This window comes from Nicotiana tabacum, chromosome 10 (genome assembly GCF_000715075.1).
Source record: "Nicotiana tabacum cultivar K326 chromosome 10, ASM71507v2, whole genome shotgun sequence".
NCBI classification, from domain to species: Eukaryota; Viridiplantae; Streptophyta; class Magnoliopsida; order Solanales; family Solanaceae; genus Nicotiana; species Nicotiana tabacum.
The window spans coordinates 169,254,741-169,277,127 of NC_134089.1; the positions used below are offsets into that span (position 1 = coordinate 169,254,741).

At 37.7% G+C, this 22,387-nt stretch overlaps 1 protein-coding gene across 7 annotated transcripts; it reads right to left on the reverse strand.

Moving 5' to 3' along the window:
• Positions 1–2,438: 2,438 nt before the first annotated feature.
• Positions 2,439–9,997, reverse strand: LOC107787141 (telomere repeat-binding factor 4). 7 transcript variants are annotated; one of them, XR_001648317.2, is made up of 7 exons: positions 9,777–9,997; positions 7,929–8,137; positions 5,026–5,110; positions 4,093–4,176; positions 3,097–3,370; positions 2,919–3,004; positions 2,439–2,734 (listed from the first exon to the last, which is right to left on the reverse strand). XR_001648317.2 is itself a non-coding variant. In XM_016608665.2 (6 exons), exons 1-6 carry the CDS (start codon positions 9,924–9,926, stop codon positions 2,973–2,975), a joined length of 834 nt encoding a protein of 277 aa, XP_016464151.1. In that variant the 5' UTR covers positions 9,927–9,997; the 3' UTR covers positions 2,439–2,972. The 7 variants fall into 7 exon arrangements, 1 of the variants encoding a protein (XP_016464151.1); XR_001648313.2 differs by having other exon boundaries at positions 2,439–2,831; XR_001648314.2 differs by having other exon boundaries at positions 2,439–2,848.
• Positions 9,998–22,387: the final 12,390 nt, after the last annotated feature.

The window sequence follows — 22,387 nt, forward strand, 5'->3', positions numbered from 1 at the left end:
ATAACAAGATAAATCTTATTAATAAAATTATTGATTCGGGTCATACCTTCAGCAAGGAGGTCATGCACAATGACTTGTAATTCTTGGACTTAAGTTATGACCGACCTAGTGTCAACCTCTTGAAATCCAAAAACCTTGCATCCACGAACTTCTTAAGTCCGGCATCCTTAGTCTTGTACTTATTCTCAAGCGCATTCCATAACGCTTTTGAAGTTTCCATGACACTATAGACATTGTACAAGCTATCTTCCAAACAACTCAAAATGTAGTTTTTGCATAAGAAATCAGAATATTTCCATGCTTCAGTTACAACAAATCGTTCATCATCCGGAGTGCCTTCAGCCATGATCGGAGGATCCTCCTTGATGAATCGCTGCAAACTCAACGTAGTAAGATAGAAGAGCATCTTCATTTGCCCACGTTTGAAGTCAATACTGGAAAAAATTCCGGGTTTTTCTGCTGGTGCCATAGCATGAGCAGGAGTTGAACGGCTCGAGAGGCAGCAACACTCGTAACAGTAGCACCCATTCCATTAGCATTAGTTTGGTCCTCATTTGCCATTTTTCTGTAAAGTTGGCAACAAACAGAACTTTTCAAAATCAGTGAAGGTTTTATATCTTCAAACTGAATACCAAACCAAACATTCAAAACATAAACGGTGAAGTTTATTATATTGTTCAAACCGTATTCAAATTTAATACCCCGATAAAGTTTTTATGTTCTTTAAACCGGAGTAAAAAATATATCGGAGTAGAAAGCACCGAGACTTTAGTCTCCAAACCAGTATACAAACTATAGATAACAGTTCAATATAGATTTTAACACAGAAACGTTACTATTAAAATTCCTTAAGCTTGTTATAGCTACTGTGTTAAAACAGAAATTAAAAAACTGTTAGGAGAAACTGGAAAAACTGTAAACGATAAGAAATATTTCGAGTCCACAATTTCCTTGTGCGTCCTTAAGGAATTTTAACCCCCTCACAAGTTGCCAAAGTAATGGATTAAATCCTCCCAGGATGAAACGGAATAAACCTTCCGGCAACAGTGGCAATACAAACTGTAGGATACCAACGAACTCAAAGAACGGAGCAAAATCACACTTACGAATTTAAAAGAGAAACTGCGAAGTAGAATGCAGGATTTTTAGAAGGAAGTTCTGTATTTTTTCCGGTATGTGAAAAGGACCTCTTCCGGCTTCGGCTTCGAATTCGAATTTGTCAAATAATCGTAAGTAGGCAGAGTTACCTGATATATATGTTGGTGAGAGGTAACAAGTACTCGTTAAATAGTCAAAGTGCGGTACAAGTTGGTCTCGCCCACGAGAAATTTGAAATTTCATAGTTTCGCTGATGCATCTATTGTGTGCTCACCAATTATTTTAGAGTTCGCTTTCTAATTTTGAAATCTTAATAGTGAATATAAAGTTTTGGTGATACACTTTCCTTTATATGCAAAATTTTGCCCTTATTTGTTACGTACAGGTTCTTCAATTGCATTTTGTTTGTAAATGAATTCCAGCGATTATGTTTAAATTTTTTTTTTGAGACTGCCAGTGATTATGTTTAAATGATGTGTACTATCTACCTAATCTCTTGATTTTTAGTGAAATAGCTTCAAGATTTTATGTAGGCGAAGAAAGATGTGTGACATTTGGTGGTTTGAAGTCTGTGCAGTGAAACCTCCTTTTATTACTTAATTGCCCTTGTTCTTATTATGTAGGACATGTTAAAGTAGTAAAATAGAAAGTGGTGTATTTGATGTGGAACTTTTTTTATTTTTTATTTTTTATTTTTTGAGAACAATGAGATTTGACCTTATTCTTTAGTAATTACTAAAGAAAAAGTGCTCTATTCATTTAAGAGAAGAATTACTTCGTTTCTTCTGCAACTCTTCTTATTAGGTGGAGGCTAAGGAAATATCAGTATTTCCTCCATTGAACTAAGACGCTTCAGAAGAAAAGCTACATTTTACCCTAACAGGCTAACCCGAGCCTGAGCATTCCGTTGCCTGTTACCATTACAATATAGCAATACTAAATAAAGAAAATTCAGAAGTTAATATCTACAATTCGAATAAGTTGAATAACAAAGGAGATGTTATCTTTGTACGCAAGGCATTGGCCACCAAGAGAGTAAAAATAGTTCAAAAGAATCGAATTTTATTAGTTTTCTTATAAAGTCCAATACTAATAATAACTTTGGTTAAAGCAGATAGTCCACGTCTCCATAAAAGTAGGAAAAGAAAGTAAAAAGGTGACATGTATGGCCTGAAATCTTGCTACAATTCTCATGTTTTATAATTTTCTTTACTCTCAATTTAGCTGAATTACTATTAGAGTATTTAATAGGAGTAATAGTTTTTTCGTTATTCTTCTTTGCGGGAGAAAATCTTCAACTCTAATACCTATCGTCAGTAGAAGAACTGTGACAATACTCGGAATGTAAAAGCAGAGTACTCTTTATCAATTTGCCAGATAGAAAGAACTGCATCAGAGGCAGACCTACAGCAGTCCTTGAGGGGTCACGTGAACCCGTTAACTTCGGCAAAAACTCTTATGTATGCATAGTTGTATATACGTTGGGGACCCCTTAAATATTTTTCTTGGCCCCCTCATTAACAAAATTACAAGCATAAGCCTTGTTCCTTGTCATACGATGCGGGTTCGAAATCCGCCTGCTACAATTTTTTTAATGGTGCCCCCGTTATTCTCAAATCCTGGGTCCGCCTCTGAACTGCATGATTTACAAGCATCAAATCTCAAGCTTTATAATAATCTCTCTATCCCTCTCCAACTTTTGCTACGCTGAATACATAATAGGAGAAGAGAACCTGTGCAAAGATCGTAACTAATACTACTTAAATTAACAACAAACCACATATCACTAATTACTTGATACGAATAGAATACTAACATACTTTAGAGGTTCTGAACAGCTGGTTCCGACTTTACAAAAGAGGGGGAAGACCCTTTTATGCCATTAGCACAATTTCGCCTTGTGAGCCTGAGGATGCAAGAATAAGGATATAAATAAATGTTAAACAAGACAATCTAAAATACACCACATACAAACAAGACGATAGGAAGAAAACATACATCTGTCGAAAATATCCTTGGCCAATAGCAGTAAACTATCTTGGTCTTCAGCCATCTTTGAAACTCTCGCTTCTTCCTTAGCTGCTTCAGCTGCTACAAATGATTTATTGTCAGCTTCTGCAACCTTATAAACAGCAGTCTTTGCTGCTTCTTCAACAGTATCACCAAGATAGGTACTACTTGGAAACTGTCTTGGCCCAACATGTTTTTGTTTTGGGGTAGCTGTCTTTGTTCTTTCTAACACCTCTTTCTTAATCCTGTAGCAATTCTCAATCTGCAGTGGATGCCACAAATTAAAATGCCAGAATTCAGAATTTTATAGTCAGGTGAATATCAGAATGCATTATTCGGTGGTTCAGCAAGTATACACCTAACTCCTTCATGCTCTTTCGCTTGTCCTTCGATTTCAGTTTCAAAAATCCATAAATCATTATGTGGTAAAAGAGAAAAGCTGCTGAAAAGATGCACTTTACTGATGTAAAGCAACCAAGGATAACGACACTTAGGAGGAAACCCAGAAGAAGTATGTAAAGCAATCAACTATGAACTATGCAAACATTCTTTTCCACCCAAATCATATTAGATAACCAAAAGAATAATTCCTCACACAAGAAGAGAATTACTCTGCCCAAAAGATGCAAGCATTTCACTACATAAAATACCAAGCAACCAAGCCACATAATGATATATGCATGAGACACTGCACAACTTGGTCATGATGATCTTAATTGTGCCACTAATCCAGCTTCAAACATCTGAAAACTGGCGAGGAAACTTAGCATACTCATTCAACCAAGCTATTAACTTTATAAGGGTGTTCCAGAATGTGGGTTCTACTTAGATGTTTTTTTTCTTATAGTTCTTTAAGAAAGTCGAAAATGAAGCACATAAAGTTTTGTGTTTAAAAACCAGACCAGTCTTCTGGTGCCAAAAGAAGTTACAAAAGAAAGTGTTACCAGTAACCCAACTGATAAATGAGAATAAAAACAAGGTGACCTTTTCAAGTTTGTCTTGTTGAACAAGCCTCCTCAGCCTAGAACTGAGCAGCCTTCTGAAGTTTTGGGGCACCTCATGCCTTTGCTGCAGTAGATACAAAACCAATAAGAAAGGTTCCCTTCAGTCATTTCTTGCATAGAGTATTATGCATTAAATTATGAGCAATCAACTAGCAAATACATTTTTTTTATCGGTGATCAACCAGCAAAAACATTAGTGAACTAACAATTTTATCAGACAAAAGAAAACAACTACTACTAGAATTATCGAGCCTCAATATCTTGAATTCCATACGACATACTTCTGCAATCATTCTTCCATGTGTGCAGCAGGTCTGCAATGATTTCTTGCTAGGCGGTGGGAGTAAGTTTTTAGTTCTGTTCATTAACCAATTTGAAATGAAATCTTTTGAAAAAAGTTTTGTTCTGTTCATTAATCAAAGTTGAAATGTGTTCCTTTTTTCCTGGAATAAATTCTAGCTCTCTTTGCCACAGAGAGAGAACCTGGGTATCTTGAGGGATTGTAATTTTATCCTCTCTGTCTGTGTCTTCCAAGTGTGGCAAAGAAAACATGGAGATGTAAACAAGAAACACAAACACATATTCTTTAGGTCTTATGTTGGACGATAGTAAAGGTCTTCATCCCATACATGGCTGCGCCACATTATCATTTTTAATGACCTTGGAACTGTAACTGCTTTATAGTTTGTTGAAAATCCTATTGTTATTATTGATAGCACTTTTATCTAGCTTCAGAAAACTTAAAATTCATTTCTGGATGGTCAAAATCACAGGGATTGCCTAATTCATAGTACTACTAGTAAAATATAACAGTTTTTTTGAATGTCAAGGAGTAAGCAGAAGTATCAAATACCTGATGGATGGCTAGAAAAGTCAAAAGAGAAAACCAGAAAGTAATGGTGCCGCTTTATACCTCAATGAAGTTGACAATTGTGCTTGTGTCTGATCCATTTGGCTCTTTTAAACTTGAAAGTGCATCATATATCATTTGGTTGTACCTAAGAACAAGAATAAAGCAATAATATTATTTCAAGAAAACATGAACAGAATTGCTAGGAACTATGAGAGAACAAAAACGAAAAATGGTAATGTACACAGACGGCTATCAAACACTGTTATATATTTTGTTCTTCCACCTATATTCAATTATTTGGTAGGAGATGCAAGTGGTTCTCTGCAGTAGGTTAAAAATTCAGCTAAAATATTAAAATAATGAGCATTCATCATCAACAACAACAACATACCCAGTACTATCCCACACCGTGGGGTCGGAGGAGGGTAGTGTGTACGCAGACCTTACCTCTACCTTGTGAGGATAGAGAGGTTGTTTCCAATAGACCCTCGGCTCAGGAAAGCATAAGCACTACATTAATGAAAATATAGACAAGAAGGGACAGTACCAAAAAGCCATATAAAAGCAGAATAAAAACACCAAGACAGTAAGGTGATCAACGATGAAAGGAAACAACGTTTAGTCATAAAAACCCACTACCAACACAAAGCGAGACTGTGTGCCAATACTACTGTTAAGAACACTCTAGACTACCTACTCTACTACCCTAATCTTCGACTTCCATACCTTCCTATCAAGGGTCATGTCCTCGATCAGTTGAAGTTGCGTCGTGTCTTGCCTAATCACCTCTTCCCATCTCTTCTTTGGCCTACCTCTACCTCTCCGTAGGCCCTCCAATGTTAACCTCTCACACCTCCTCACCGGGGCGTTTGTGCTCCTCCTCACATATCCAAACCATCTAAGTCGCGCTTCTTGCATCTTGTCCTCAACAGGGGCCACACCCACCTTGTCGCGAATAACCTCATTTCTGATCCTATCTAACCTGGTACGCCCGCACATCGATCTCAACATCCTCATCTCTGCTACCTTCATTTTTTGTACATAAGCGATCTTGACTGGCCAACACTCAGCTCCATACAACATTGTTGGTATGACCACCACTCTGTAGAACTTACCCTTTAGTTTCGGTGGCACCTTCTTGTCACACAAAACACGGGAAGTGAGTCTCCATTTCATCCATCATGCCCCAATATGATGGGTGACATCTTCATTAATCTCCCCATCCCCCTGAATAATAGACCCAAGGTACTTAAAACTCCCTCTCCTAGGGATGACCTGCGAGTCCAGCCTCACCTACCCTTCCCCTCCTTGAGTCTCTCAACTGAACTTACACTCTAAGTATTCTGTCTTGGTCCTGCTCAACTTGAAACCTTTAGATTCCAGGGTCTGCCTCCATACCTCTAAATGCGCATTCACACTGTCTCGCGACTCGTCAATCAATACAATATCATCTGCAAATAGCATGCACCACGACACCTCTCCTTGAATGACACCTCCCCTTGAATGTGGCGCGTCAGTACGTCCATCACCAGAGCAAACAAAAAAGGGCCGAGTGCCGACCCCCGATGCAACCCCATCATAACTGGAAAATGGTCCAAGTCCCTACCCACCATCCTCACTCGGGTCTTCACTCCATTATACATGTCCTTAATCAACCTAACGTAGGTAACTGGTACATCTCTAGCCTCCAAAGATGTCCACAAAACCTCCCTCGAAACTTTATCGTATGCCTTTTCTAAGTCGATGAACACCATATGCAAGTCCTTCTTTCTCTTCCTATACTGCTCCATCAATCTCCTAACAAGGTGGATGGCTTTTGTAGTCGAACGCCCCGGCATAAATCCAAACTGGTTCTCGGAAATAGACACACTCCTCCTCACTCTTAGCTCTAACTCTCTCCCAGACTTTCATAGTATGGCTAAGCAGCTTGATACCCTGATAGTTATTGCAATTTTGGATATCACCCTTGTTCTTGTGTACGGGAACTATCGTGCTCCACCTCTACTCTTCGGCCATTTTTTTCGTTCTAAAAATGACATTAAATAACCTAGTGAGCCACTCCAAGCCTGCCTTCCGGCCCGGTCGCTTTGCCCGGCTCATCTTACGCATAGCCCCCTCAACTTCATCAACTCTAATCCGCCTACAATACCCAAAGTCACAACGACTCCCTAAGAGTTCCAAATCACCCAGTACAATGCTCTTGTCCCCTCCTCGTTCAAGAGACTATGGAAGTAGGTTTTCCATCTTCGATAGATAAGCCACTCATCCAACAAAACTATACCTTATTCGTCCTTGATGCACTTCACTTTGTCCAACTCACGCGCCTTCCTTTCTCGCGCCTTGGCTAACCTAAACAACCTCTTATTTGAGATACCAGGAAATGTGTTGCAGGAATTCTAGTATGGTCAATTTGAGATACAAGACTCTTTATTTAGACAGATAAAAGGGCAAACAGTAAAATTACATCTTTGTGTCCTTACTACTATCCATGCTGGGCCAGATTGTTTCACCCCATAATCAGTACTCCCTCCGTTCCAATTTATGTCTACTTGTTTGACTGGGCACGGAGTTTAAGAAAAAATGAAGACTTTTGGAATTTGTGGTCCTAAACAACTCAAAAAAGGGCCCAGAGTATATGTGTGGCTATAAAAGCTTCTCATTAAGGGTAGAATTGTAAGTTTAAGCTAAATTATTTCCAAATTTAGAAAGGGTTTATTTTTTATGGAACGGACCAAAAAGGAAATAGGTTCACATAAACTGGAACGGAGGGAGTAGTTAATAGATTACCATAAGAAGCATTTCATACCATTCAAAAAAAACTGCTTATCTTTTTCCCAAATCAATGTGATTTAACAATAATAAAAGTTTGACAAAGATGAAATCATTATCTCAAAGAATATGGATCTAACGTCTCATTCTCTGAATTATTCAAGAATTCGAAAAGGAAATCCAGAAAGACAAACTTAGAAGCAGTTTTTCCGTCTAATGCGCATTTTGAAGAATCTTCCATGACAGTGTCTGCTGCTGCATCTTGTAGAACTGGAGTGGAGGAAACAGGGGCCTGTGTGATGAGCAATGGAGCTGCAGGAGCATCAGCCTTCACTTTTTGTGTCCTAGATTTATCCCTTGGCCCTTGTCCATTGGCACTAACATTCAAATTTCTCCATTTATCCTATATAAAATGCGGTGCCAGAAGTTTAGAAGAAAGAATGAAAAGAAAAGTACAATGCAAGAAAACCATAAGATTCGTATCGACATCCAAATCAACCTCTTCGTTCTGCGAGCATTGAGAGGCAGTGGGATTCAAAACAATAGGCTAACAGATTAATCTACTGGAAAGCATTAGTGTATTACATCAATGCTTAACTATAAAATTACAATCTCCACTGGATGTATGCTTATCTGTCATAAGTAACTATTATTTAAGGCTAGAAATCGCGAACACACAGCTTGCAAGCAGGTGTTCAACCTAGGAACAAGCAAATATCTTCACAAATTATCTGTACTAAATCTAGGTCGCATGAAATGTAGCAAAATCACAAAGACTTGGTGATGGTTGATAGACATTCGAACGTCGTAGAGGATGCTAAAGAAGGAGACAAGTTGCTGGCTAGATAATGTTGGAAGAAGGTCTTCCTCTTTGTCATTATCATAAACTTGTCCCCTTACCTATAGCTGCCAAAGTTCCTTTTTTCATCAGTAACTTAAAAAAATTTAGCTGCCAAAGTTTCTTTTTTCATCAGTAACTTAAGAAAATATAGCTGCCAAAGTTCATTCGTCCCTGTTGTAATCACTAACAATTTTTCATTAAACATATCTACAATATCCTTTCATACATCTAAGCTTCTATGGTAATAGGGTAATTCCTATCGTATAGGTCATCCAAGTAACTTTTTGAAAACTAAACTTTCAGCACTTTGAAATATGCAGCGCAATTGAATCCCCTTCGTCTAAAAACTACATTGTACAAATAGGATAAAAACAAAACTATTTGAGTATATGTGAATTTTTGAATCCCCTTGATAGTAATGTGTATTCATTCACTGTGCAAGTTTGCATTTCTTTGAATCACTTGTTAAAATTTCTGGCTAATTGCAACAAGTTACAACATATCAAATTCGTCCTCAGTTAATATACACACAAAAATTTATCTTGACCTAAAAAACAATCTCATGTCTGCACTCCAACATTTTTTTCTAAATTCTAATACCAACGACACTAATGGAATACATTAAACGACTATCTCGCTAATCCAATATATCCTCAATAAAGCAAGCGGGCAACATAGATATGTTATGGCACATCCAGTGGCGGAGCCACCTTATAGCAAGGGGTGCCAACTGACACCCTTCGTCGGGATAATACACCGTGTAGGTAGGTAATTTTTTCGTTATATGCATATATATTATATGTAGATTCCCCTTGATCTTTATGTATGGTTACTTTCATATATTTTGACACTCCTTAATGAAAATCCTGGCTTCGACACTGGGCACATCCACTTATATATCATGACATGATTGTGTAAATATTTTATATACCGCCAATGCATAAAAATTAGAAGAATTAACCAAATAGCCGCCCATCCAACCATATGATATGTATAATCCATGTATAATATGTGTATAACCGTGCATAATGAATGTATAATCTATGTATACCGTCTAGGAAAAGTAAAAGGTGAATCCGACGGGCTATTTGAGTAAAGATCCCTATAAATTAAATTCTTTTTACAAAAGACAGGTCAAGTACAAAACTTTTCGTCTCCCTGGTGTTAATTCAGAAGAAAATTGGAAGGAAAAAAGGAAAACCTTAAGATCGATGTTGGAGCGAGAGTAAAGGAGGTGATTGAATTCAGGGTCCCTTTGAATGTTCTTCCATTTGCCAGCTCCGTGCTTTGCGACGCCGGCACGAAGTGCTTCTTCTTCTTCAGATGTCCATTTCTGCTTTGGATTTCCCATCTCTTTTGCTCAATTTTATCTCTTACCAGCTGCAGCTGCTGCTTCTTAAACCCTCCTCTGAACTGATTCTCTGTTTTTTTTTTTAACGGCGTTTACTTCTTCGGTTGGGATTTTTGCATTTATTGACGTTTTGGCCCCTCAACCATCTATTTTGCAACTTGGACCTTGTTATTTAAATTGTTTTGGTTTTCCTAACCCAATAAGTTGGGAATCCGAATTTCTTCAATTTATACATTTGTACTGATATGCTCTGAATCAAGGGCGGAACTGATTCAATTGAATCTCTTTTGTGAAAAAAAAATATACTATACAAAAAGGTATAAATAATTTTTATGTATATTGGCATAAGGGAAGCTTTACTATAATAACAAAGAAAATTCAAAAATTGCTTTAGGTTATAGGTTTAAATCTTAAACGTTACATTTTTATAATTTTTAAATACCGTTACTAAATATTTTATTTCGTCACTGTTTCAACCTCCACCCACTCCCTCAAGACCATTTATGAATAATTTATTTCTTTAATAAAAATAAGCCCGTTTATGTTTCATAAAATCGCCAAATAAAATGTAAGTACCCTGCAATATGAAGAAGGTTGAACTCCTCGAATTTCAAATTATATATAAGAAGACAAAGAGGAATATCCTGAGAAAAAAAAAATTATATAAACTACTAAAAATTAAAAAGTCTAACTAGATAAAATCCAAATAATAATAATTAACAAATAGATCGATAAGAAGCAACAATAATTATGCTTCAATCCAAACTAGATGGGGCGCATCTAAAAACATTGATAGAACTAAATTTAGTAATGTCTATGTCATGTTTTTATGTAATGTAATAGAGCATAACTGAAAATAAAGTTTATGAATTTTAACTTCAACAACAGTAATAGTATAAAAATATAAGTTAAAATTGTTAGTGATTACAACAAGGACGAATGAACTTTGGCAGCTATATTTTCTTAAGTTTCTTGTGCAAGAAAAACTTTTCATAATATAAAAGAAACTTCCTACAATCTTAAAGAAAATTTAATTACAAATTATGCCTATTCACAAGAATGACCGGGAAAAGTACGCTCATTTCTAGTGAATTTCTTTCGTTAGTTTTTTTTCTTTCTAAAAACCCATTTTCTAACCAACTTACTTTTAGACTTAAAGAAAACTATGTAAATAAGAAGACCCAATATTTGTCATGAGCCAAAATCTATTAAGGGTCGTGATAGCGCCGGACACCACTTGGCAGGCAAGCCAACACCAAGAAGTTAAATAAATTCCTCATTTTAGTATTTTTGAAATCATTTCTTTTCCTTGCATTAAACAATAAATAATGAACTTAATTGAGAAAATAATGGTGTCTTTAGCAAATTTAAATACTAAATAATCTCATAATCATCCCAGAACCCGGTGTCACACGTGCATGAGCAATTTCTCGGAAATAAAATGTAATACAATAATTGTCCGGAATACAAATTGGACAGAAAAGAAAGTACAATACTCTGAAGGAGACTCTGCTGGCTGCGGGTCGTCTCGAGAAATTCGGCTCACTTAAATCTTCGTATAGACCATGTCATTGCGCTCAACGAGGCCACTAGACATACATGTGCATGTGCAACAAAAATGCACAACAAATGTAGTATGAGTACGAAAACAACGTGTACTCAGTAAGTATCAAGTCTAACCTCAAAGAAGTAGTAACGAGAGGTCGATTTCGATACTTACTAGTGGTCCAATAATATAATCAGTCGTGGATTTATTAAAAACAACAGTAAATTCATGGGAATCATGTAGCAAGTAAACAATCCTTTTGATAATAAGAGATTTCTAAGTTCATATTTCCTCAATTATCAATTGATCTTAGACCAGGGAGACAATATCATTATTTATAATTTCAAGACAAGCAATACAAGCATGTGCAAATCATGTCGAGGTCGTACGGCCAGATCCAACCTAATATTTAAATAGTGCACTACAAGAGGGTCGAATGACGCGAACCATAGATACATCTATTACCCCACTTGCCAATCATGCATGCGACGCGGTCAAATATAAACTAACACATTAAACAGTCAATCAAGAATTCATCAGAGAAACAATTATCCAAAAAAATGACAACTTCTCTTTAATGGTCAAGAAAATGATGTTAAATTTCTTTAGAAATTCATTTACCAATTCAATATGATTTAAGCAATTTAAATTGTCAATAAGGTTACAAATATTTCAAGTATAGCATGCTTTCAGGTCCTAGACTACCCAGACTTAAGCATAATAATAGCTACGTACGGATCCTCGTCACCTCGTGCGTACGTAACCCCCACAAATAGAAGCACATATTTAATTATTTCACCTATGGGGATAATTCCCTCTTACAAGTTTAGAAAGGAGACTTACCTCGCTCCGAAGTTCCATAACCGGCTCTCAAGCCCTTTCGACGATTCAAACCGATGCCCAACGCTCCAAAACTAGTCAATAATTATGCAAACCCATTATTATATACTCAAATGCTCATTATAATCCTATTTACAATAATTTTCAACTCCGCTTGAAAAGTCGATTAAATCATCCTCGGGTTCACGTGCCCGGATTTCGAATTTTTTTGAAGATAAACTTTACTCACAACACCACAAACACAAATATATAATTTATTCCAAGTTCCATGTCCAATTTCATGGTCAAAATTCAAAAATATAATTTTCTAGGTTTTTCTTCAAAACCCCAAAATTTCACTAATTTTCCATGTTAAAATCTAGATATAATCCAAGTAATTAACTTGCAATAGGTGGGAATCACATACCTTGACATAAATGATTAAGATGGAGCTCCAAAATCGCTCTTAGGTCGTCTCCCATGGAGGAAATGAGATGAAATGAGCCAAACCCATTTTTGCAAACTTATACACTGCCAGGCAACCTTCTTCGTGTTCGCAGGTCTTCCATCGCGTTCGCGATGAACAAAATTCTCGAAAGTCACAGACAACCTCTAGTATAATGGTTATAACGTTTTGTACAAAACTCCAAATGACAAATGGTTTAACTTTTTAAAAATTAGACATCAAGATCTACAACTTTTTATAAATTTCGAGCTATAAGCCTCCAAATTCAACCATGTGCAACACAAATGTCTTCTTCATCTTCCTAGATAGCCTGTAGTGTACCAGCCATAACTTTTTGTACAGAAATACAAATGTTAAATGATTTACTTTTCTGAAAGCTAAACACAAAGGCCTACAACTTTCATTTCTATCATCTCCAAATTCCTTATAGATTGCGACTGTATGTATGCAAACTTTACTCTTATGGAGGTGGAAAGATTATTTCCAATATGATCTTTAACTTCGAGTTTCCAAAATATAACTAGTGTTATAAGAAAAATTAAAACGTTCTTGTCATCTAACAATGTTTTGGAAAACTAGAACACATGATTTAATTTGTTCCCCCGAAACCTAATGCTGATCATCAATTCTATCCTTTTCTAGACTTGTAGCTCTAGAAAATTATGGTTGAATTTTTCTTCCGGACGAAAATTACGACTATGAGTCTTGAGATAAGCTTAACTTGGTACATTCATCTTTAAAGAGATGCTAATGCAATGTTTTGAAATTAATGGTCATTTTAAAGGACTGTTGTTTAAGAATTAGTGAGTGCGTTCTGAATTTCAATTTTTCAGTTTAATTAAATTGTTCTGAAGTCAAGAATTTTATTTTAAAATTTCAGGTCAAAATAAGTATTGACTAATCTCTGAATAACATATCTGAAAGCGGCCATTTGTGCACTTGCCCCCTTTCCTTTTAATTTATGTGGTGATGCATAATTCTGCATGGTGTTTAAAAGGGATTTTTTTTTTATAATTTGTGATGTAATATAAGTGTATATAATTAATGTGATTATCTATACTATATTAAAAACACGAAGGCTCTTAACGAAATGTCGTTCGTCTTTTTTACCCTTTAAAAATAAATTTTACATTGGACAGAATTGTAATTTAAGTTATTTTCCTAAAATTTTGGGCATTAATTATTTCCTGTATTTAGGACTTAAGATTTTGTTTATATTCTTTCCTTATTTGAATACAATTTAAGACTCTAAAAAGACATCGGGCTAATTATTACTTGGGATTATTTGGAAATTTCACTTATTAATTTGGACGGTTGTAGCAAAGTTATTGGATTGCTAAATTGCGTTTTAGCTATTACTTAGAATTATTTTAAGTCTTATTTATTTATTTTCACGATACCTAAATTTTTTTCTTAGAATGTAGAAGACCTAATATTTAGGACTACTTCTTTTTCTTTCCCTATATAAACTGTACTCTTTCAAGCATCACAAAAGGTGACGTTATATTTAAATACTAAAGTTTTCACAAATCTTAGATAGATTAATATTTAAAATTTTGAAGTTAATTGTGAATTTTCACTTTACGTTTCCAAGAACTTAACCCTATACAATCGAAGTTCTATTTATTGTAGAAAGAATCTCGTTGTTAATTCATTGTGTTAAAAATAAACTCATCTCAAAACAAATAGAATTTTTTTGATAATATGTAATTAGCGGCTTATTTGTATTATTTAGCTACAAATTTGGTTTGTCGCTATTTTTTTTATATAGTTGACCTGTTTAGAATACTCAACTTCATTTTGTACTACGTTCTGAGCTTTCAAAATTATCTAGATTGTTTTCATGCTTAGCAACATCATTCTCTACTTTGCTGTCTATTTATAATTAATATTTGACAATTTTAAAAAATTATTAAATTTTTATCATATAACTCAAATAAATTATTTAATACTCCCTTCGTTTCAATTCAAATGACACGTTTTTCTTATTAGTCTATTCCAAAAAGAATGACACATTTCTATATTTAGAAACAATTCAATTTTGAACTTTTTATTTTACCTACTTTACTCTTATTGAGAAACTTTTATAGCCACATAAATATCATGGCTCCACAAAGTTTTTCCCCCTTAAACTTTTAGAACCATATGTTTCAAAAGTCTTTTTTTTTTCTTCTTTAAACTTTGTGTCAAGTCAAACTATATCATCTACATTGAGGAGTGAGTAATATTTATAAATTTTTTAAATTTTACATTCATTGAATAGGTGGCCCTTAGCGAAATATCTTTTGCTTTTTTACCTTTAAAAGATGGATCTCTGTGTTTATTTTAATGGAGAATAAAATAAGCCAAATGTGTCCTCTTCTGTCTTTGTTCTTTCTCCACATTTTTGTGTAGAGAAAATGTGATCTACTTTTTATTACGTCTTACACCTTCATGTAACAAATATATTTAGGAATAGCCAGTCTTCAACTTTAGGGTGTTTGGTTAAAGGCATCATTGATGGTAGAAAAATTTATGTTCTCATATTCTTGTCCTTTTCATTTTGTATTGTGAAGATTGAGAAGTTCTATGACAGTTTTTTTCTTGATTATATTAAGTTAGCTAAATACAATCAACGATCAACAATCATTATTTTTAAAAATTCGGAGTTCTTTAATATTTTATTTTATAATATATTTTTATGTAATTTTTAATTTTTTTATACTCATTAAGATGGAGTACACGTGCAACGCGCGTATTGTAACACTAGTAAATCATGAAAAGTTAAATTGAACTATAAATAAAAAATATTTAGGAAGATAGAGTATAATGGGACAAAAAATACAAGAAGTGTTGATTTACTCGAAACAGAAGTCGTGCTACGCGTTCATTGCTGACCATTGTTAGGCCACCTTATTCGTATCGATCAGAATCACATGCAATTCCACCCTGTAAATACCACCACCACTTTCACCGACACAAGACAAAGGCAAAATCCACAGTGCTGAATTACATTAACCACTCACTACCCCCAAATTCAAGAATCAGAAACATCGAAAAATGGAGGACTTCAGATCTAAGTCATATAACAATTCCAGAACACAAGCTGAAAGCTATACTACTACTGATGTAGGTTACAGTAACGGTAACGGTTACGAACCCAATTCAAACCCAACTGGGTTTCGAGGAGATCTACGATGTTATAGTGCTTCCTATGCATCTTCATCGGCACCGAATAACAATACCCAGATGGAGTTGTCGGCGGCTAAAGATGTAAAGTTCAAGAAAGGAAAGTCAAGTAATAATAATGGGTCAGTTTCTAAGAGCTGGAGTTTTAGTGACGCAGAGTTGCAAAGGAAAAAGAGGGTGGCTAGTTATAAGGTATACACAGTTGAGGGAAAAGTGAAGGGATCAATAAAGAAGAGTTTTCGTTGGATTAAAGAGAGGTGTACCAAAGTTGTCTATGGCTGGAGGTGATTAAATTCAAATTTTTATGATTCACTTTCAAGTATGTTATACAGTGTGTTTTTTCTGGTTAAAACTCATTTATGATATATTTTACTACTGGATTAATATATTATTGCCTTTGATGAGTAATCATCTATCTACCTCTGTTGCGTTTAGTGGGTAAGAAAATTATTGTTGCTCTAAGATTAGCTAAATTTGCGAATTGCTTTAGCTTGATGCATTTATATTTTTGATCAATCTGTTTTGGTCGACTTCTCAAAACTCGCCGCCGACGAGCTTCCGTCTGAAATCGGTTTGCTTCTCCTCCTAATCTTTCGGTTTGCTTCTCCTCCTAATCTTTCCTATTTATTTTTTAGTCTTTTTCCTTTTCTTCCATTTCTTATTTTCTCCTTCATTCTGCTTCGTGAATTAACCTAACACTTACTCTAATTGATTTTAAGAAATCTGTAATTACTCATTCTTTGATTTGTCAGTTTTCAAGAGTTTAGTCGTCGTTGCCGGATATTGCCGAAAACCTCGCCGGAGAATAATAAGCAAAATCTCCGTGCTTCTGGCCACAACAGTTTCGTAAATTCTTTGTCGTTTATCCTATGCTTTTGTTGGGTTTCAAAATATTTAAGCTTAAGTCTCAGTAACTTGTTGTACTTCCACTTAGCTAATCTATTTTGGCATTTTCCACATAAAACTATTATTCTTGGCTCTTGCTACTGTTGATCTATTTTCCAGACCCCACTCAATTGAGCTACGCCCTTGGTTTTTCATCTTCTGGGTTTAAATTTGCTGAAAATCTTTGCTCAATTAGATCTCGTTTTCAAGTGACCTATGGAGCTCGCTGATCTAGGTCCATCGTTTCCTTCTCATGCTTGGTCTCCATGATAAAGCCAAATCTGACCATTATTGGTCCGAAGAACACTAACCCATTCTCTATTAGTTACTTTCGGGGCTACACCAGTGGTAGCGGTGACAGCCCTTTTTGGTTTTTGGGTCGTGGTATTTTCTGTGTTTTCAGGGAAATTCTCGAAGTTGTTGGAGACAAGTTGGGCGCACGAGCACTAGCAAAGGAGAGCAACCTGGACGAGCGTCAGCAAAGGGCGGTGGGAAGCGGTGCGTGAGCGTACAACTACATCGAGTACTGCAAATCAACATAGGTTTGGTTCTTGGGAATTGGTACCTTCCGTTCTACTGTTTCCTTTTTGGTGTTAGCTAAATTGATGTTACTTTAGTTAACAATAGTTAAATCATTCAACTAGTGTACTGGTAGTCACTTGTTTCCTTCTAGTTTGATTCGTTGTCCGTTTTGCACTAGCGAGTCTTCTTTAGATTTGTCGTAGGTGTAGTGGTTGCAGTCTGGGATGATAGATTAAAGGCATGTCCTCGGGTGGGGCAGAGTGTGGGGCAAAGGGTGGGGCCGGGGTCAGGGTGTGGGTCGGGAGGTAGAGGGGGCAAGGGAGCCTATAGGTTGAGAATCGGGTCATGGAACATAGGTTCGCTAACGAGTAAGTCTATAGAGTTGGCGAAGATCCTTCAGAAGAGGAAGATTAATATAGCGTGTGTCCAGGAGACCAGGTGGGTCGGATCGAGGGCGAAAAACGCGGATGAGTATAAGTTGTGGTACTCTGGAGTCGTGAAGGGTAAGAATGGAGTGGGTATCCTGGTAGATAGCCATCTTAGAGAGTCGGTGGTAGAGGTCAGGCGTGTGAATGATAGACTAATGACTATTAAATTGGTGGTGGTGAGTGTACTTTAAATGTCGTTAGCGCGTGCGCGCCCGCAAGTAGGCTTGGATGAGGAGATTAAGAGGCGCTTTTGGGAGGGGTTGGATGACATCGTTCGTAGTATTACGCCTTCCGAGAGGTTATTCATAGGAGGGATTTCAATGGTCATATTGGGTCGTCTGCAGGTGGTTATACTGAGGTGCATGGCGGCTTTGGTTTCGGGGAGCGGAACGGAGGGGGCGCTTCGCTGCTGGATTTTGCCAAGGCATTCGATCTAGTGATTGCGAACTCAAGTTTTCCGAAGCGGGAGGAGCATTTGGTTACTTACCAAAGTTCGGTGGCGAAGACTTAGATTGACTATCTCCTCCTCAGGAGATGCGACAGAAGGTTGTGCGAGGATTGCAAAGTTATCCCAGGTGAGACCCTTGCAACGCAATATAGGCTTTTGGTGATGGACATTAGTATTATGATAAGGAGGAAGCAGAGGTCAGTACGAGGCCGCCCGAGGATTAGGTGGGGCGCCTTGACTAAGGATAAAGCTCAGGAGTTGGAAGGAAGGTTGTCGGCAATGGGAGCTTGGAGAAGTAGTGGGGACGCAAACACTATGTGGTCGACGACGGCGGACTATATAAGGAAGGCGGCGAGAGATGTGTTAGGGATATCTTCGGGCTGCACCGGTGGCCACAAAGGAAACTGGTGGCGGAATGCAGTTGTCCAAGGTAAAGTGGAAGCGAAGAAGACGGCTTACCTGCGGTTAGTAGGGAGCACTGGCAAGGAGGAGAAGAGAGCGAACATTGAGAGATATAAGGTAGCTCGGAAGGAGGCGAAGATGGCAGTGACGGAGGCTAAGACGACAGCTTTTGCTCGTTTGTATGAGGAATTAGGGAACGAAGGCGGGGAGAAGAAGTTATTCCGACTCGCTAAGGTGAGAGAGAGGACGGCTCAGGATCTGGACCAAGTGAGGTGCATAAAAGATGATGACGGCAAAGTTTTGATGGGGGATGACCAGATTAAGAAGAGATGGCAGACCTACTTTCATGAACTTCTAATGAGGAAGGGGATCATGATATTGTACTAGGTGAATTGAGGAATACCGACAGCCCCTATGAATTAAGTGATTGTAGGGACATTGAGGTCGATGGGGTCATGGAGGCAATGCGTAAGATGAGGAGGGGTAGAGCTACCAGATGAAATTCCGGTTGAACTTTGGAGGTGTGTGGGTAGAGCAGGCTTGGAATGACTAATGTTACATTCAAGACTAATAAGATGCCTGAAGAGTGGAGGTGGAGTACAATGGTTCCGTTGTATAAGAACAAAGGCGATATCCAGAGCCCTAACAACTATAGGGGTATCAAATTAGTAAGTCATACCATGAAAGCCCGGGAAAGAGTGGTAGAAATGAGAGTGCGAAGGATGGTGTTTATTTCAGACAACCAGTTCGGGTTCATGCCGGGGCGATCTACCACAGAAGCTATCCACCTTATTAGGAGGATGGTGGGACAATACAGGGATAAGAAGAAGGATCTCCACATGGTGTTTATCGATCTAGAGAAAGCGTACGACAGGATTCCTAGGAAGGTCTTATGGAGCTGCTTAGAGGCTAAAGGGGTCCCGGTTGCCTACATTAGGGTGATTAAGGACATGTATGATGGGGCTAAGACTCGGGTTAGGACAACAGGAGGCGACTCCGAGCATTTTCCGGTTGTTACAGGGTTGCACCAAGGGTCTGCGTTCAACCCTTTCCTATTTGCCCTAGTGATGGATGCCATAACGCATCATATTCAAGGGGAGGTGCCATGGTGCATGCTATTTGCTAATGACATAGTCCTAATTGACGAGACACGACGCAACGTCAGCGAGAGGCTAGAGGTTTGGAGACATGCCCTTGAGTCAAAAGGTTTCAGGTTGAGCAGGACGAAGACGGAATACCTCGAGTGCAAATTTGGGGCCGAGCCGACGGAAGCGGGAGTGGAAGTGAGGCTTGATTCTCAAGTCATCCCTAAGAGGGGTAGTTTCAAGTACCTTGGGTCAGTTATTCAGGGGACCGGAGAGATCGACGAGGATGTCACACACCGTATAGGGGTGGGGTGGATGAAGTGGAGGTTAGCGACGGGAGTCCTGTATGACAAGAAAGTGCCACCGTTACTGAAAGGTAAATTTTATAGAGCAGTGGTTAGGCCTGCCATGTTGTATGGGACCGAGTGTTGGCCGGTTAAGAACTCACACATCCAGAAGATGAAAGTTGCAGAGATGAGGATGTTGAGGTGGATGTGCGGGCATACAATGATGGATAAGATTAGGAATGAAGATATTCGAGAGAAGGTGGGTGTGGCCCCCATGGAGGACAAGATGCGGGAAGCAAGACTCAGATGATTCAGGCACATTCAGAGGAGGAACATTGATGCACCAGTGAGGAGGTGTGAGCGACTGGCTGTGGTGGGCACGAGGAGAGGTAGAGGGAGACCTAAGAAGTATTGGGGAGAGGTGATCAGGCAGAACATGACGCGACTTAGGGTTACTGACGACATGGCACTTAACAAGGAATTGTGGAGGTCGAGCATTAAGGTTGTAGGTTAGGGGTAAGTTGTGAATATTTCTACAGCGCACTAGAGTGAGACTAGCCAGTTAGGAGTTAGTCTTAGGATGCTAGTGATCAGCTACTGATGATGGGCTTTATCTGTTGGTTATTAATATACTTTACATCTTTTTCGTATTTTCTATATTTCTTATATTGCTGTTATTTTGTTATTTTATGGTATTTTATGTTATGTTATGTATTTTATGTTATTTTATTATGAGTCTATTGATAGTACTAATATAGCGTTTCTTGTTGCTTTCTTGAGCCAAGAGTCTCCTGGAAACAACCTCTCTGCCCCTTGGGGTAGAGGTAAGGTCTGCGTACATATTACCCTCCCCAGACCCCACTTGTGGGATTATACTGAGTTGTTGTTGTTGTTGATCAATCTGTTTTGGTTGGTGAAATTAGAAAAGTACTATAAAAGGGCAGCTCGTGCACTATGCCGGGGTCTGGGAAAGGCCGGACCACAAGGGTCTATTGTATGCAACCTTACCCTGCATTTCTGCTAGAGGCTTTCCACGGCTCGAACCCGTGACCTCCTGGTCACGTGACATCAACTTTACCAGTTACGCCAAGGCTCCCCTTCTAGAAAAGTACTATGTAAGTATCTTTTTTTTGGGGGTTCTACAGTGAATGAGTTGCATAACCTAGTGCATGAGATACAGGGCACTGTAATGTAGTACATCAGCAAGTGAGTCTTTAAAGGTGTCGCCTTTGCTTAGCATAGAATGCCTAATCAACTTCCTGATTTCTATTACTCATTTGTTTTAATGTTTTGGGGTGGAGTGGGGAGAGAAGGATTATGTGAAAAAGGCAATGGAGTTTGCTTGAATTGCGCCAACGCTTAGTTGATAAATAAATTGGCTCTTATTAAAAAAAATTATTAATGGGATGTTCGGGATAGCTTGTATGCACTTGTGACTATGCCACTAGGTACTTGCATCCTTTCATAAGTATAAGTACCCGATAACTTTGTGATGCTAAGCTTGATGGGAAGAAAGCACATAAGCTTTTTTGTCACAACTGAGATTTGGCGTAGTCTCCTATAATCTTCATTTTAACTTCATCGACTAGGTACATCCTTGGGTGCAGATCAATGACTTCATACTTAGAATGTCATAATTAGATCTATCAATTCTACCATCTTCTAGAGTAAGCTGAAAGGTGACCTTGTATTTGAAAGCTTGAAGCATTCTAGTGACTTGTAGTTTTAGACATTTGCTGAGTAGAAAAAGTTTTATCCATCATTGAGCCATTATTAATTTTCGACGCCATTATTAATGTAATTCATCAGCAAGTGAGTTTTTAAAGGTGTCACTTTTGCTTAGCATAGAATGTCCTAATCAACTTCTTGATTTTTATTAGTTGTTTTAATGTTTTGGGGAGTGGGAAGAGGAGGATTGTGTGGAAAATGTGATGGAGTTTGCTTGATTTTTCGCCAAGGCTTAGTAGATAAATGAATTGGCTCTTATTACAAGTTTCGAATAACGGGATGTTCGGGCTAGCTTGTATGCACCTTGACTATTCCACTAGGTAACTTGCATCCTTCCATAAGTGTAGGTGATGGATAACTTTTCCACACTAAGCTTGATGGGAAAAAATCACATAAACTTTCCTGCCAGAACTGAGATTTCACGTAGTCTCCTATCATCTTCATTTTAACTTCATCGACTGCTAGGTTACACCCTTGGGTACAAATCAATGAATTCATACTTGGAATGTCATAATTTGATCTATCGATTCTACCAACTTCTAGAGTAAGCTGAAAGGTGCTGCCTTTGTATTCGCGAGCTTGAAGCAGTCTAGTGACTTGTAGTTTTAGACATTTGCTGTGAAGAAAAAGCTTTATCCATCACTGAGCCAAATTATTAATTCTCGACCAATTGGAAA